The sequence below is a fragment of the Pseudogymnoascus destructans genome (genome assembly GCF_001641265.1).
Source record: "Pseudogymnoascus destructans isolate 20631-21 unplaced genomic scaffold scaffold_27, whole genome shotgun sequence".
Taxonomy (NCBI): Eukaryota; Fungi; Ascomycota; class Leotiomycetes; order Thelebolales; family Thelebolaceae; genus Pseudogymnoascus; species Pseudogymnoascus destructans.
Window position 1 is genome coordinate 99609 of NW_020167546.1, and position 15218 is coordinate 114826.

Consider the following 15218-nt stretch of genomic DNA (forward strand, 5'->3'; position numbering starts at 1 on the left):
ACAGCCAGTGATTTCATCTTATTTACGCCTTTTCACCTAAATCAGTAGGCTTGCACGTACTGCAAAAGAGTGGATCATGGGTGAGGATGGAAGGTAACAGCAAGGCTACAGGTAAGGTATTTCAGAGCACAAGGACATAAGCACCAATAAAGTTCAACTAGAATTGCATACACTAGTTTGGATGTCCTGACCAAAATAAATACCATTAGTGATAGTGAATGCTAGATTACAACCGTGGAGAGTAGTGAGCCACTTTTTGTACTCCAAACGCCATATCTTTCTGTCAAGTGAAGCAGACATTAGTTCACTCCCATCTAGTGAAAACTCCATTGTCTCAGTGTCTTCAACTAGTTTGCCGCCATTGTCCCGAAGCATCAGAGGCGTGGTGTGCTTTGTATAGTCCCAGAGCCACACTGCTTGATGCGAAGCTAACGCCAGCAGTTTACTGTCAGGTGAGAATACGGGCAAGCGGGCGCTTCGTGAAGAAATACTCCTCCGTGGTGACCTCAATGACAGGCCTTATAAAAGGGGCAAAGGCCGGCAAGCAGACCGGGCTGTTTGTATGGGGTGTAGAACAGCAAGGAGCCTTCGACCAGCTTAAGAAGGCCTTCACCACAGCCCCCACGCTGGTCTATTTCGATCCAAGCCGTAGAATCAGGCTGGAGACAGACTCGTCAGGGTTCGCCCTTGCTGCAAACCTGTCCCAATTGGTGGAAGGGACTGGGCCAGAGCAGAAGGACGAATGGCACCCAGTTGCCTTCTTCAGCAAGAAGCTGGATCCAGCTGAGGTGAACTATGAGACCCATGACCAGGAACTCCTGGCAATAGTGAAGTCCTTCAAACAATGGAGGCACTACTTCGAGGGAAGTTGGTACCCAATTGAGGTCCTTACAGACCACAATAATCTGAAGTATTTTATGGAAACCACTGCCCTTACAAGAAGGCAAGCACGATGGGTGCAGGCATTGTCCGCGTATGATTTCCATATTGCGTACCGGGCTGGAAAGACGAACCCAGCCGATGGCCCTTCAAGGAGACCAGACTATGAGGTCGAGAAGGACAACCAGAACGTCATGTTACCAACCCTTAAAGATAAGCTCCGAAGAGCCATGCAGGCAGGAGATGTCCTACCAATGGACATGGCAATGGTAAGCGCAGAAGGCGCCAGACCGGACGAGAACCAAAATAAGGACACCAAGAGTCCAGGTTTTGTTGTCCCTAGAGTTGCAGTGACAGCCATAACTCAGGGAGAGAGCGCCTATGGAGCTGCAACGGGCCCACTGACCGACTTGATTAAAACCCTTCAGGCGACTGACGAGTTAGCTGTTAAATGGGCCAAGGATGCTGGGACGGTGCAAGTGAAGGGCTCTCCAGGTTGGAAGGTAGACGATGCAGGCATCCTATGCTTCAAGGCAGTATACGTACCTCCCAATCAGGCAGTGAGGATGGAAATCTTCAAGATTTGCCATGACGACCCACTGGCCGGGCACTTCGGGTATAAGAAAACCCAAGAGTTGATCCAACGCAAATACTACTGGCCTGGGCTCGCCGAAGAGACCCAGAAGTACGTACAAGGCTGTAATAGATGCCAACGCATCAAGCCCGTAAGGCATAGGCCATATGGTGAAATGCGCAAAGCCAAGGAATACCTGGACTTCTCGATGGGTCCTTAGTACTGGCCATTCAGCGATTGCAGCTACATGGTCGCTTTCCCCATGGCTACTCCTTCCGTAGTGACAATGTACCCAAGGAAACTTACTTCTTGACATTGAACGCGCACTTTGATAGCTTCACATATAGGTTCGCCTCACGTAGGCATCCTAGGACCTCTCGTACGTGGTTGGCATGTCCCTCCTCGTCCTGGGAGTAAATGAGGATATCGTCAAGGTACACCACACAGGTGGTGTCCATGAGCCCTTGTAGGGTCTCGTTCATGTATGCCTGAAACGTTGCTGGCGCATTTGCCAACCCGAAAGGCATCACTCGATATTCGAAGTGCCCATAACGGGTGCGGAAGGCTGTCTTCCACTCGTCGCCTGGGCGAATTTGGATTCAGTGATAGGCGTTCCGGATATCTAGCTTTGTGAAGCACCTTGCCCCTTGGAGTCAATCCAAGGTCTCAGTGATGAGTGGCAAGGGGTGCCTATTCTTCACAGTGATCTTATTCAGGCCCCTATAGTCCACGCAAAGATATAGGCTTCCATCCTTCTTCTGGACAAATAGGATAGGAGCGCCTGCAGGGCTCACGCTCCTTCGGATCCATCCTTTCTTCTCGCTCGCGTCAAGGTACTCGCGAAGCGTGGCCAGCTCAGTTTCCGATAGATTGTATACTGGCCCATACGGTGGTTCCTGGGTTCCTGTATCAATGGCGTGGGTTTTTGTAATGGTGGGTGCACCAGATGTGAGAATCTAGCCACCCAAGGAAGGGATGAATTTACTAAGACAACACACTGTCTTAGGAAACAGAGCCAAAGGGTTGTAGCTTAGACTATTCCACAACGCAGCAATCAGGTGTGTGATGTAGTGAAGTGATTCAGACAAGTTGCAACAAATGTTGAGTCTGGGAACTCAGGGGTAAGTAAGAGGTTAACACCTCACTGACTTTTCAGAAACAAGGAGTAACAAGATGAATGCTTGGAAGCTTGGAAAAGACGTGGAAGTATGTGATAGTCGATTTACTGTATTGTCTGCTTGCCCTTTCTTAAGGAAAGGGCAATTCTATTTATGCTAAAGGAGTGTAGTTCTCTCATTTTCCAAGACTTTCCATGATTACCAAGCTTGGTAACTGTAGTCAACATAAGAGAATCCCATAGAACCATCTCTTAGGTTCGTAGCCTATAGGAAGTAAAAGGAGGTCCAAGGTCAGAGTACCCCTATAGACAAATTATGTCATAGACAAATTATGTCATAGACAAATTATGTCATAGACAAATTATGTCATAACTTAACCAATCTTGTGGGTAACTAAAGAGCGATGACATGTAATGAATCATAGAGGTTCGTAGGAGCTTTTAGAGCTATCGTTCATGCTCCTAGGCCTTATTTGGTAGAGATATGTCATGTGGTAGTATGAGTGATGTCATGTAATGAATCATAGAGGGTTGTAGAGATATGCTATGTGGTAATATCGGCCCAGTAACTAAGGAGCGATGACGTGTAATGAATCATAGATGGTTGTAGCAATCGTTGAGTAGTATTGCTCTTGTTGTTGGTGTGATAAGCCAAAATATGTATAGTGACTTGTAGGTTTGAGGAGGATTTCCAAGTTTGCTCTTGAGTTTGATAGCAAACTAAGTGCAACGAATGTCAGTATGACAGTTTTCCTTCCTAGCTCTGGGAGGTCCTCTGCCTTCTCTTCGGAAAAGACGTCAATATACGCCTCGTACTCCTTTGGGCACTGGGTGAGGATATTGTCTTCCATGCTCAGAGCCAAGACAAAGGCTGTATCACCTTCCTCCCACTTTTCAATGTCCGACACCTCAGCCCTTGCAATATCAAAGGGCTGGCGCCAGGTCTGTCTGCGCCAATCAATTTGGGGGTTCACTTGCGCTATCCAGTCCATGCCCAGGATGACGTCTACACCTGGGGTGTCCATGGAAAGGAGGGTTTGGGTGACTACACACTCCCTTTTGAAGTGGTCCCTTGTTCAGATCTGGGCGGTAGCTGCCCCATATATCGTAATATCCTTTCCATCAACTGCCCTTGCACGTAGGGGTGCCTTGTCCCAGCATTCCAAACCCTTCTCTTTGGCAAAGAGAGGTTGGATAGTGGACGCGTCTGACCCTGAGTCGATAAGGGCTTGCGCCTTGTGCCACTCAGAACCTACTTGAAGCTCTACCTCGATTTCCATCCTCTTTGTGGCAGTGGGCTTTGGAGGTTCTACTGGGAGTCACCCCTTCCTATTTGGGCTGGTGTCGAGCTTCCGCACACCTAGCCCTGTGTGCTGGCGTGGACTCAGGCATTCCTTCGATATATGGCCTGTCCTGCCACAGTTGTAACACATCCTGTCTTCGGCGTGCTTCCTATCATTTCCTCGGTAGTAGCTACCCTTCCTGTTGGGCGTTGGCTATAGCTGCCCCAAGAGGAGGTTGCCTCACCTGGGGTTGCGTGTTGGAATCCTCGATGGCTGCCAAAGCGGTCCCTCCTGTTGCTGAGGCTGCCTCTGCAGTTGGAGGAGCCTCCTCGTGAGGAACCCCCCTCGTCCCTTTGGCTATTCTTGTAGCCAGCGTGCCCCCCTTCAAGGAGTCGTTGTCTCATTTCTGGGTGGATCTTCATCAAGAGGTGGGTGGTCTTCTGCGCCTCGGTATACTGGTCCATTTCGCGCTCGAGATCCTCAAGATAGGCCACAAACTTGTGGATACTCTGCCCTTTCCTTTGGGCAGCTACGTTATACTTGAGGGCTGCAAGATGCTGTCGGTTGGCCGGGTCGACGTGGAGGTCTCGGAGGAACTCCTCGAAACCTGTGATATCCAGAAGGTCAATGTACCCCTCAACCTGGGTGGCGCACCGATGGTCCCACTCCTTCATAGGGTGCCCTTCTAAGTACTGGGCTGCGAAGGCCACCTTCGACTGTTCAGTTGGGAAGACCCTTGGTTGGTATCAGAAAATGGCGCGGAGGGAGGCCATGAACTCGTTGAGTTCGCGGGTAGACTCGCCCTTGTAGACCTTTGGTTCCTTAACCCTTCCAATTGGCCTTCGGGTGGGTGCAGTCTCCCTAGACTCAGTGGAAGCTGTGTCCTCCTCGCGTCCTTCCAGATGGGGGTCCTCCCACTCGTCCTCAATGTCTTGGTGTCGCCTTTTATGACGACTTTCTTCTTGAATTTGGGCTTGCTTCCTTGCAAAGTCCTGTAGGGCCTCAGGGTAGGCGTTGTAATTGTCACCGTGCGATCCTCGGAATACTTCTAGGGCTTCCTTCATTGTGTTGAAGTAGGCCCTCTCTTCTTCCACTGGCTTCCGAAGGTCGGCCAGCTTCGAGGCCATATTCCCGCCTTGGTTGGCCACCAAGTCATCGATTTCTTGGGTCGTAGGTCCTGGAGCTGCCTCGGTGGCCTCGGTGGCTGATGTCGCTCCCCCCGAGGTCGCTCGAGTAATCCATCTTTCCAAACTTGCCATCCTGACCCAGTAGGCTGGATATGGGTAGAGTCAATAGAATTGTAACGCGTAAGCCCAAGGTCTCACAGGAGTCCAGGGAACCAGGTCAAGAGGCAGGAAAGGGGTATCGTATTCGTAAGGACAATAGGTCTACATAAGTACAGCGACTATTGACTGGAGGCCTTCTTCCGAGGCCTCCAACCCCTTTTATCTATGCACCTTGTGCCCTACTTTACCGAGCCCTATGGGCCCCTAATAAAGGGACCTCACGTGGTGGCACGTGATGGCCTTCCTTACATACAGCGACCAAGGAGAGCTTCAAAAGGGTGACGATAGGGTCCACATTCAGAATGCTTTGCGCCACATGCCGAATGTCAGACATATAGTGCTATCAGGTACTGCGTGGAGGCTGCCCTCCCATCCTTTAAATACGATGTGGTGTCAACCGGACTATAGTATCATCGAACCTAATACCGACCCAGACAACGGGCCCTGGCAGTTCTCTCACGGATTCAGAGTAGCCCTTATGTGACACAGTTTTGATCTCCTCCCAATCTTCATCCTCCTCATCGGAGTTGTATGATTCGTTATCTGTGGGTGAAGGTGCTGATATAGGCATGTCGGCAAGGATTTTGATGACATTGCTATGGCGATAGTGGATAGCCAGGTCTAGAGCAGTGTAATCCGTCTTATCTTCTACTCCATGGTCGGCACCGTGGTCAAGTAGCGTCTGTACGATGTCTGCATGTCCCTTCATTGCCGCGTAATGTAACGGTGTCTGACCGCTAGAATCTCGATCAGAGACATCCATTGGACGCCTAGATAGAATGTCTAGGACCAGATGGCCATGATCAGCAGCTTATGGAGTACGGAAGGACCCAGCTCCGCCCCAAGCCTAAGCAGCATTTGCATAACTTCTATTGACCCTCCTATAGATGCACTCATAGTGAACGGAGTCCCAGTCAAACAGGGTTTAGAGACGTCTATATGCTGACATAAGAGCTCGACAATTGCTAGATGACCACGCCTGGCTGCACGACTAAGGGCCTCATGGAGGGCCCATTGTCGTTCTGCCTCGTCCCATGCTATAGTAACCCGATTCGATTCCTCAAAGGTCATAATATGCTGAGGCGCATCTCGCTGCCATATATTCATAGCATCATAGAGGAGATATCGAACGATTGATTCGTGCCCACCTCCTGATGCATGGACAAGGGGTGGGGCGCTATGGACAGCTGTCCATGGGTGTATGCCGGATCTGACGAGTAGTTTCGTAGCTTTTTCGTCCCCCGAAGCTGCTACATCATGTAAGAGTGTACCGAGGAGCATGCCTTCGCCATAGATATCTGCTCCCTTCCTTACCAAAGCAGCGAGTGTCCATTTGCGCTGCTTTGATTCAATCGCTGCCCATTGGAGCACTGTTTGCTCCTTATATAGTATGCCTGAGTTGAGTGTATAAGTGACGGCAACGTTGTAGAGCATATCTTGCATGGAGTCATAGTAGCGACGACATGTTCGTATTAAGGCTGCAAGATCGGAGGCCTCGAGGCTGGAGCCTATCTCCAGGATGATTTCATCAGGAAGGCGGCAAAAAGGTGTGTCACCCATTACGTGTACTGACTGTGACTGGTACGAGGGGTTATTGTCGTGATGTATGTATTACGGACTGTCGGTGAGTCTGGCTGTCGGAGTCCGAGATGCGCTAAGATAATACGGTTATCATCAAATACGGAGTAGATTCTGAAGGCGAAAACTCACGAGAGATAAGGCTGGAGTCGAAGGGTTGTGACCTTCGGTCTACATTTTCGGACATAATTTGGATGGTAATCGCGACAAAAAGACCACTGATAGGCGAGGAAAGCCGTGGCTTCTTTCGCGGCAAATCCCAAGTGAAATCTTCTATGCATTGTTAGCACGGCCTAGTATGCAATGCTGATATTCTTACCTTGGAAAACACAGTATGGCCTCTTGCGTTGTGCACCTTCCTTGGAATAAGACGGTCGTCTCCCTTAGTATCTGATACCAAGATAGATGGCATGTGTTCCCGTGATACTCCTGTTCAGGATTTGGAAGAGCAGTATGGATTGTTGTTAATCGAGGTAAACTTGATGAAGATGGAGACCATGCTGAGTCGATGGATGGCATAACAGTATTTATGGAACCAGTCTACTGTTTTGGCGTTGCTGTTGGTTGCAAGGTTCCAGTATCAGGCCAGAGGTTACGTGAGCTCTGGGCCTCGAGGCAAATTTCCGACCGAGATGAGGGCAGTATAGGCAAAAGCACTGGAGCCAGCCATCCCCCGTTTCCAGGAAGCCGCTGTCGTAATCGAAGACACCAGGATGCCGCCGTTCGAGAGGCCCGATGCAGACTTCACAATCGACCAACCGTTTCGCGTTTCCAGGAAGCCGCCGTCGTGATCGAAGACACAGGATGCAGCCATTCGAGAGGCCCGAGGCAGATTTCTGAGGTCAGCCAACCGTCACCCGTTCCCATGAAGCTGTTGTCGTGATCGAGGACACAGGATGCGGCCTTTGGTATAAGAATCAACCAACCGTTACGCGTTTTTTATGGGCTTTCAGGCTGCCACAAGCAGAGAGGGGCAAAGGGGGCGTCAGCTAGCCAATTATGTTTGCTCTGTAGGCGCTCATAAATCCATCATTTCCGAGCGCAGGGACTATAGCCACACAGAGGACAGGAAGCAGGAAACCGTGTTCAGGGGCTTGCAGGCCACACCCTACAGAGGACGGGAAGCAAGAAGCCGTGTTTTGCATAATTCTAAAAAAACAGTCTTTCGTGCCAACAGAAACTGGGATCGGGAATCGGAGAACGAGAAAACCCGAAGCCAGGCATCAACTTTTGGGTTACTAGCTCCGGAAAAACTGACGAAAAGCAGCACCAGTTCTTGTAACCCGTTACGGGTTTCCTATATAAAGTCTTTGATGGTCTAACGGTCATGATTTCCGCTTGTCATTCGACAAAGCGCGGGAGACCGGGGTTCGACTCCCCGTCAGAGAGTAACTTTGTCTCTCTGAGCTCATGCTTAGATATGTTTTTTGTCCTTTTTTGTCCTTTTTTGTCGTACGCGTGTATAAATTCGCATTCTTGGCATTTCCGACTCTGTTTATCCGCTTGTCTTTAACTACTGTGGTCCCAATCGCCATTCAACGCGGGTATATCACCCATCTCGATCCCCTTTCCCCACCCCCACCCCTCTGTCGCGGCAATTGCTTCGCGATAAGGCATTTCAAAACAGCATCTAAACACGACAACAGCGCGTCTGTTTCGTGACATCTCTTTGACAGCCCAAGCGAGTAGAGCCGGCGTCCTTCTAGTCGTGTTCTTGGTGCTGATCTCTCCACGCGACCACGATAAACGAATTGTTTCAACAGCCAACGATTGGCCCGGACACAGCGGCACCAAAACAAATTCTTGGCCATCCGCTCCCCGCCAATCGTTCGGGAAGCTCAAGCCCCCAACTCCCCCCGGCATACAGCTTCTCCGTTTCAACTCTTCCAGCCATACACCGACCTCATCGCCGTCTGTCGCGTCTAAAAGGCGCATCGCGACCGCGACATAGTCGCGTTCTTGTGCAGCAACACCCTGCATCCTCTGTCCATCTATGTGCATCCACCATCGTCGTCCCGCCCTGCACCTACATTCTGGTCACCGTTCACCACCATAATGACTCACTCTCATCATGGCGATCCGTAGAATCTCCTCTTTTCACTCTGTTTCAAGCCATTTTCGTGATTTGCCCTCTGCGCGATCGCGATGTGAGGCGGCGCATGAATATAACGAAGGTAGGTGGCTGGTCCGGTAGGTTTTCCCTCTTGTGCTTCTTCTCACCCCTCAGAATACCCTCATTGCATTCATTGCTGTTGTTGACCAACTCAATGAGAATCTTCTTGCACTGCATTTCGCTGTATTCCCGACCACATTATATGCATTTCTAATTGACAATCTCCACTCTTCGAATCTCTCTGATTCTGCCTTCTTATATCGCTTTTCAACCCCGCCATTGGCCTCGCTTTGGGTCGATCTGTGTCTTGGCCATGGCCTTTTCGAACCCCCTCTTCTTTCAGATATGGCGAGATGAGAAGATCAATCGCCAGCTACTATCCCATTTGGACGATGACAACCTCTGCGCTCTCCGCCTCACAAACACGGCGTGCTCGAACATCGTGACAAGGCCTCTCTTTGCGCGGATTCACCTAACCTTCACCCCGAGCGCATTGTCCCGGCCTTCTCGCATGGAAGCATTGGCCCGCATCGGTCACCATGTCGGCCATCTGACCTTCTCAATGCCACACACGGAATCAACCTTTCTTCCTCCGCTTCTGAATCCCGTCACTGGCCGAGAAGTCAACTTTCTCTACACGCCGCACACATCGCTTGCCTCGGAAACTGAGAGGCCAAAGTATGGCACACATGAGCTGGCAGACTATCTCACCCAGCAGTACCCTCCAATCTTCCATGCAGCGACGAATGTTCCTGCATTCATCCGTGCATTAGGTTGCATGCCCAACCTTCGCCACCTCAGCGTTTCGTGCCCTGGCCAGGAGCCATGCCAGCGATACCGTCGCTCTGCTGTGGACTACGCACTCATCAGTCTGCGGATTGCAATTGAGCGCGCTGGCCTGACGCAACTCGAGAAGCTCTCGCTAGCGGTCCACCCTGCTGCACTTCTCTACCTGCACCCGACGCCAAACTTTGGCGCGTCACCATCCGGCCTTCGCCGCTGGCGACAGATCCGAAATCTAAAGATGTCAATTGATTCCTGGACATTCGAAAATTCGCGTGCAGACCATCTAAAGCTATTGACAAACTACATCCGCATTTTCTCTGGTAGCCTTGAGAAGCTCACCTTCCATTGGTATGGCCAACGCGGTCCCTGTCCATTGACCCTCAACGACTCGAGTCGCCCGCCGTCCCCAAGTTCAGCCACAAAGCTTTTCGCTGAGATCACGTCGCCAATGTCACCACTCCCGGAAACCCCACCTCCCCCACCACTTCACTTCCCTCAGCTTCGTCGTATATTTGTGAGGAATGCATGGGTTGCTGCCGAGCAAGTATCTTCTCTCGTCAGTAAACACGGGTCAAGCCTCCGGACCATCGATTTCGATAACGTGACCCTGACATCTGGATCTTGGGACGAGGCTCTGGCGCCGCTGAATGATCTGGCAACCAAAGAAGGGATCTGGGAGGCTCGACACAGTGGCTCGAGCTCTGGTGTTGGCTTTGGCTCCCCGCCACGAAGCCACATGGATGACGATGTATTTGACAATTCTAGCTTCCGCAACAGCTCAGGCCTCTTCGTTCAGGGTGAGCTCGGCACAGCTCCGTGTAGTACACATCTGCATAAACGCGTTCGGAAACGCCGTCGTGCATACCGCCGCGCAGCTACCCCATCGCCGCCGCCAACTCTCCGTCGCCAGGCTTCGTCCCTCCTTGACCGCCTCAAGCAAAGCGCTATGGAAGCCTCGCAGAGCACATTCTTTTCCCGCTTTATTCATAACGAGAATAGCTCGAGCAGCCTTGGCCTCGCCATCTCAGAACCTGTCGCCAGGTCGCCACCCCACAACCGCAAAATGCCCCCAGTCCCGGAACAGCACTCGCGGTCGCCGTCGCATAACCGAGAGATACCACCAATCCCGGAGCAGCCGTCTGTGCCAGAACTGTCGCATCCATCCGCCGTACTGCAGCCAGCTACAAATACCCCACCGACGAGGCTTTCAACTCCTCCACGTCCACCGACGCCGGTTAAGCGCTTGTCACCACTATTACCAGCGACGACATTCGTACCTGAGGGGCGAGCCCCATCACCAAAGAACGTGCAACCACTCCGACGCTCCCCACCTGAATCTGCATCGACCCAGTCCACTAGCAGCCACCACCAATTCCCCGAATCGTCACCTCCCAAGCGCTCTCCACACACACCTGATCCCCATCACACACCCTGGCCTTCCGCCATGGCACTCAAGCCTCAGCCACTGAACCCTGCTGTGCGCGGTGTGCAGCGCAATATTCAGCTCGAGACTCACCACCAAGACATCGCAGACGACGCCGAGAAGCGCATCCACGCGCTTCGCCAGGGGCGCGAGGCTATCCTGGAGCGTCTCGGGAAGCAGTTCACGGCGAGGAGTTCCGCTGCTGCTTCTATTGGCGATAGACAGGTGCAGAGGGAGGTGAAGTTGAATATGATGACTGGTGGGGTGGGGTTGAGGGCTATTGGAGATGGGATGAGCATAGGCATGGGGATGCAGAAGGGGATGATGGTGCCGCTGATGATTTTTAGATAGGCGGTGTGCCTGTTGTTTGTTGATTTTGGTGGGTGCTGATGGGTGTTTGGGTATACGGTGGTTAAACTACGCAAGCAGGAGGATTTGGGGCAGGGGTTAAGGGGCATGATGGTCTATCTTTATCATGTTTTGTTTTATTGTTTTAAGGTGTGAAGTACGATCATGACAGTTATGAACTGGATGAGATTACGGGATGATATACGACTATCAGACGACGTTCGCTTCATGTGCCACGATTTATTTTTTATTTATTTATATTATCAATGATTTCTTATATAACAGGACGGATTTTTTATCTTGGTGGTGAGTCTTCTAGCTATTTAATCAATTAAAGAAGGGCATATTCAAAGTATTCGAGCAAGTGTAATGTCATACGATGTCCTATATACAACTCTCTATAGACGGTTGAATAGAGTAGTTTCCTAACGTGATTCCAGGTAGAAACCTCCGAGACTGATACTTCTACGGCTGAGGTGTTAGAGAGGCCTAAGGGGACGGATCCTAAGACTGGGCGGAGCGTTCGGGTAAAGAAAAACCTTCGGGCGAGGAAAGAAATTTAGGAGAGGAAAGACATGATATTGTACAGGGCATAGTTAGACCTTCATGGCAATTACGAGCTATTTTAGGGGAACTCGATCTATCCATGCAAGCTCTACGCTTCCAGTCCGAGCCCACAATATAGCAAGCAAATCATTTTCTCTGCTCCATTTTTATCCTGAGACGCCCCTTTAATTCTTGCCGAATAGCTTAATCCGCTCTCTATGATAGTGCCCACGGCAGCTATATTTACAGAAAGTTCCATGCACTAGAACACCAAGACATGGCTTCATGGATTCAACTTAATTCTCTCATTTAAAGTACGGCATTTCTAATATTAGCCGTTATCCTTATCTCTCCGCTTCTAATACCTATGGTCGCTCTCGCGCCAAGACCACCACCAAAACCGTCCCCCGTTGTCAGCCTTCCGCTTCCCTGTTCCTGCATCCTGTATCTTCGATCATGACAGCGGCTTCGTGGAAACGGGAGATGGTCAGCTGGCTTCGATGCTTTGACCTCTACTGCCTTCTTCTTGTTCGGAGGGCCAGAGGTCAATTACCCTGAATCCTGTGTCCGCGATGACGACAGTCAGTTATTAGTATCCAGAATACAGTCATCCGCGTTGTGCTAGAAAGTATAAAATGGCAGATGATGTCTTCGAAAACTGCTGAATTACTGCAACACAAGAAGAATATCGCGTACGCAACATATCACGACGATAACCTATCTCCAACCATAAATTGAACAGATTGCTGGCCAATCTTCATCAAGCAGCCATCAAGCAGAAATGGCATCTATGGGTGTAGCTACGACGGCTGGTCAAGTCACCGGAGGTGGAGGAGCTCAAGCTGGAGGAGATCAGACCAGTGGGGGTCAAACCGGCGAACTTCAAATCAAAGACAGCTATGTCGCCAAGCCACCGTCGCGCTTGCCTATTCCAGATGTCTTAGATAAATCTCACTTATCTGAAATTGAGAAATTCAACGAGGAGGACCACAAGTTCTGGACGATTCAATATGGAGCTGCCCGAGGTTTCCAAGCAACTCAAGCCAAAGTGCTCCACACACTCGAAACAGAAGAACTGGAGAGACAGAAAGATATTAAGGCATTTCAGACAGCTCCTAAGGAGCTCCTCACTGGTCCTACAGATTCCGCAAGACAATTACGTTTGCAGTTCAAAGAGCAAGTGGCTAAACTAGAGGAGGTCAACAACGCCATTGCTTCAACAAATCTAGCCGCAGATCGGGATGAGTTCTTTGGACAAGTTCGTACATACTTGTTAATAGAGCCAAAGCTCAACGACCAATATGACTTCGAGTCAATAGTGACTACAACCCTGCATTACAGCGTTCACTGGCAAAACCATACTGCAAAGACTTTGAACTTCAGCACTACCACCTCAATTATATGAAAGCCACGGAAGGCGGCGCACGTGATTCATCTATTGAGACTAGAATTCTTGACGAGTTGACTAATATTAATGACGATATTGACGATTTGGTGCGGACGGCATCCAGAGAGCGCCAAGTGGCAGAACGAAAAAACGAGGAGCAAGAGTTGAAAAGGAGCCAAGACGGAAAGATCAGCAAAAAGCAAAAGAAGAATCTCGACCAAAAGTACAAGTTGGCGGTGAACAAAATTGAGGTCTCTTGCTTGGTATATGTTCCTAATGAAGGAGAGGATGATTATACTCTAGGGGAGGAGAACGACGATGATTTTGACACTGAATCACTCATGTCAGGCGTTGACGATAAACCGTATATCGAGCAGCCTGGAGATGGTGAGGGTGGCGAATCTGAAAAGCAACCGCTACCAAAAGAGATCTATGAGATTCGTTCCAGAATGGGTGGTCGCGATGGACCCCTTTTCCACCATGTAGACGCTAAATTACGTGGAGAAAGAAACAATGAAGCAGAGGAAAAGCTTAAGAGTTTAGCAAGCGAGGTGGACAAATTCTGCGAACTCAAAGGTATCAGCCTATGCGTTAGACGACAGCCAAATTGATGCTTTCTGTGGCATGATAGTGGAAGTTAATGCATCCTTAGTGTTGCTAAAGGCTAACCTTAGCGACACAAACGCCCAGAGTCAATTCAAGCTTTTGAGAAGTCGTGCCGCTCTTTTCATACAATAGCATCAATGGCCAGAGGCGTTTCTGGATACATTTGTCCCAACTGAGGATGAGATTGTACAAATGGTACAGAAAGAGCAAGGGGCAGTTCTGAAAGCTCAGCAAAAGAAAGAGGCAGCTCTGAAAGCTCAGCAAGAGAAAGAGGCAGCTCTGAAAGCTCAGCAAGAGAAAGATGCAGCTCTGAAAGCTCAGGCAGCTCAAACTAGTGCAGAGGCACCTCCGCTTGAAGACACGGATGAACAGTGCATTATATCTGTTTCTATACCAGGGGTAGTAGTTGAGGAAGAAGATGGCATTTTGCGACACAAGAGAGTCTCTGGCATTCGTAAGAGTGGACTAGGCAGACACGACCTGTTCCTTAAGAGTCATGGAACCAACCCAAATTTTAAAAATTGTTTTATTTTTGAGCTCGTTCCCGCTAAAATGTTCTGTGGCGTTCTTGAAGAGTACACAGAGATGCATGGGTACAACCCGATTGTCAGTGCAAGCCGCGATGACCTAAAGGGTCAATCTTGGAGAAAAGTATTGATTGGTGGTGTTGCATATTCTCAGCGCAATCCTGAAAAAAAGTACAAGATCCAGGCTACTACCTTAGGCTTAAATTTCCTACAACTGCTTTCATGTGGGTTGTCGAGGTATCCTCACAAGACAATTCAGCGAATCCGTGGTCACGACGGCGATCACTCGATACATGATAAGACCGTCTATTTAAACCCGGCTATTAGTAATTTGTGGCCTCTTGTTATGGAGAGAAGAATACAAAACCAGGGAAGGGGGCAGAGACAGTTAGAAGCCAGATCACATAAGAAGATGTTCTCTCTTTCATCATCTAAACCTAACCTAAGTAGATCAAAGCAACATCCAACTTAGTTCAAGTACACTGCAATGCCTAACATCCGACGAAAATGAAAAGGAGTGCAAGGAGAGAGTGAAACGCCGCAAAAAACTACGCAAAACAACAACTACTTTAATGAATAAGATAGGTCGACTTAGCAATGCAACAGGCCTTTGGGCGGTGTTTGCCTCATACGACCCAGAAAGAAAGGAGCATAGTGCCATAATTTTCAATCACCACACACTAGGGGTGTAACGCTGACTTCTAAACGATAGAAGACACAGAGGTGATCCATGAAGGGGAAGTTGAAAGGTGCTGTTTCTTTCCT

At 49.7% G+C, this 15218-nt stretch overlaps 6 protein-coding genes and 1 non-coding gene across 7 annotated transcripts; 3 read left to right on the forward strand and 4 right to left on the reverse strand.

Annotated features, from left to right (window-relative positions):
* Positions 1-3646: 3646 nt before the first annotated feature.
* Positions 3647-5112, reverse strand: VC83_08729 (uncharacterized protein; the record flags this gene model as incomplete). Its single annotated transcript, XM_024472273.1, has 3 exons — positions 3647-3879; positions 4098-4588; positions 4631-5112. The coding sequence occupies 3 exons, from the start codon at positions 5110-5112 to the stop codon at positions 3647-3649; spliced, it is 1206 nt and encodes a 401-aa protein (XP_024320311.1).
* Positions 5113-5515: 403 nt separating this feature from the next.
* VC83_08730 (uncharacterized protein) lies at positions 5516-5902 on the reverse strand (the record flags this gene model as incomplete). Its single annotated transcript, XM_024472274.1, has 1 exon — positions 5516-5902. One exon carries the CDS (start codon positions 5900-5902, stop codon positions 5516-5518), a length of 387 nt encoding a protein of 128 aa, XP_024320344.1.
* Positions 5903-5922: 20 nt separating this feature from the next.
* On the reverse strand, positions 5923-6699 carry VC83_08731 (uncharacterized protein; the record flags this gene model as incomplete). Its single annotated transcript, XM_024472275.1, has 1 exon — positions 5923-6699. The coding sequence occupies one exon, from the start codon at positions 6697-6699 to the stop codon at positions 5923-5925; it is 777 nt and encodes a 258-aa protein (XP_024320343.1).
* A 1324-nt stretch (positions 6700-8023) lies between these two features.
* VC83_08732 lies at positions 8024-8106 on the forward strand (the record flags this gene model as incomplete). Its single annotated transcript has 1 exon — positions 8024-8106. It is a non-coding gene; the product is annotated as a tRNA-Asp (tRNA).
* Positions 8107-8226: 120 nt separating this feature from the next.
* On the reverse strand, positions 8227-8939 carry VC83_08733 (uncharacterized protein; the record flags this gene model as incomplete). Its single annotated transcript, XM_024472276.1, has 1 exon — positions 8227-8939. The coding sequence occupies exon 1, from the start codon at positions 8716-8718 to the stop codon at positions 8227-8229; it is 492 nt and encodes a 163-aa protein (XP_024320342.1). The 5' UTR covers positions 8719-8939.
* Positions 8940-11730, forward strand: VC83_08734 (uncharacterized protein). The gene has a single exon (XM_024472277.1). The coding sequence runs from the start codon at positions 9144-9146 to the stop codon at positions 11388-11390; it is 2247 nt and encodes a 748-aa protein (XP_024320312.1). The 5' UTR covers positions 8940-9143; the 3' UTR covers positions 11391-11730.
* Positions 11731-13334: 1604 nt separating this feature from the next.
* VC83_08735 (uncharacterized protein) lies at positions 13335-13931 on the forward strand (the record flags this gene model as incomplete). The annotated part of the gene is made up of 1 exon (XM_024472278.1): positions 13335-13931. The coding sequence occupies one exon, from the start codon at positions 13335-13337 to the stop codon at positions 13929-13931; it is 597 nt and encodes a 198-aa protein (XP_024320341.1).
* Positions 13932-15218: the final 1287 nt, after the last annotated feature.

What these genes read in the sequence shown, in the direction of transcription:
- VC83_08734 (XM_024472277.1), top strand. Translation starts at nt 9,144, where the DNA reads ATGGCCTTTTCGAACCCCCTCTTCTTTCAGATATGGCGAGATGAGAAG.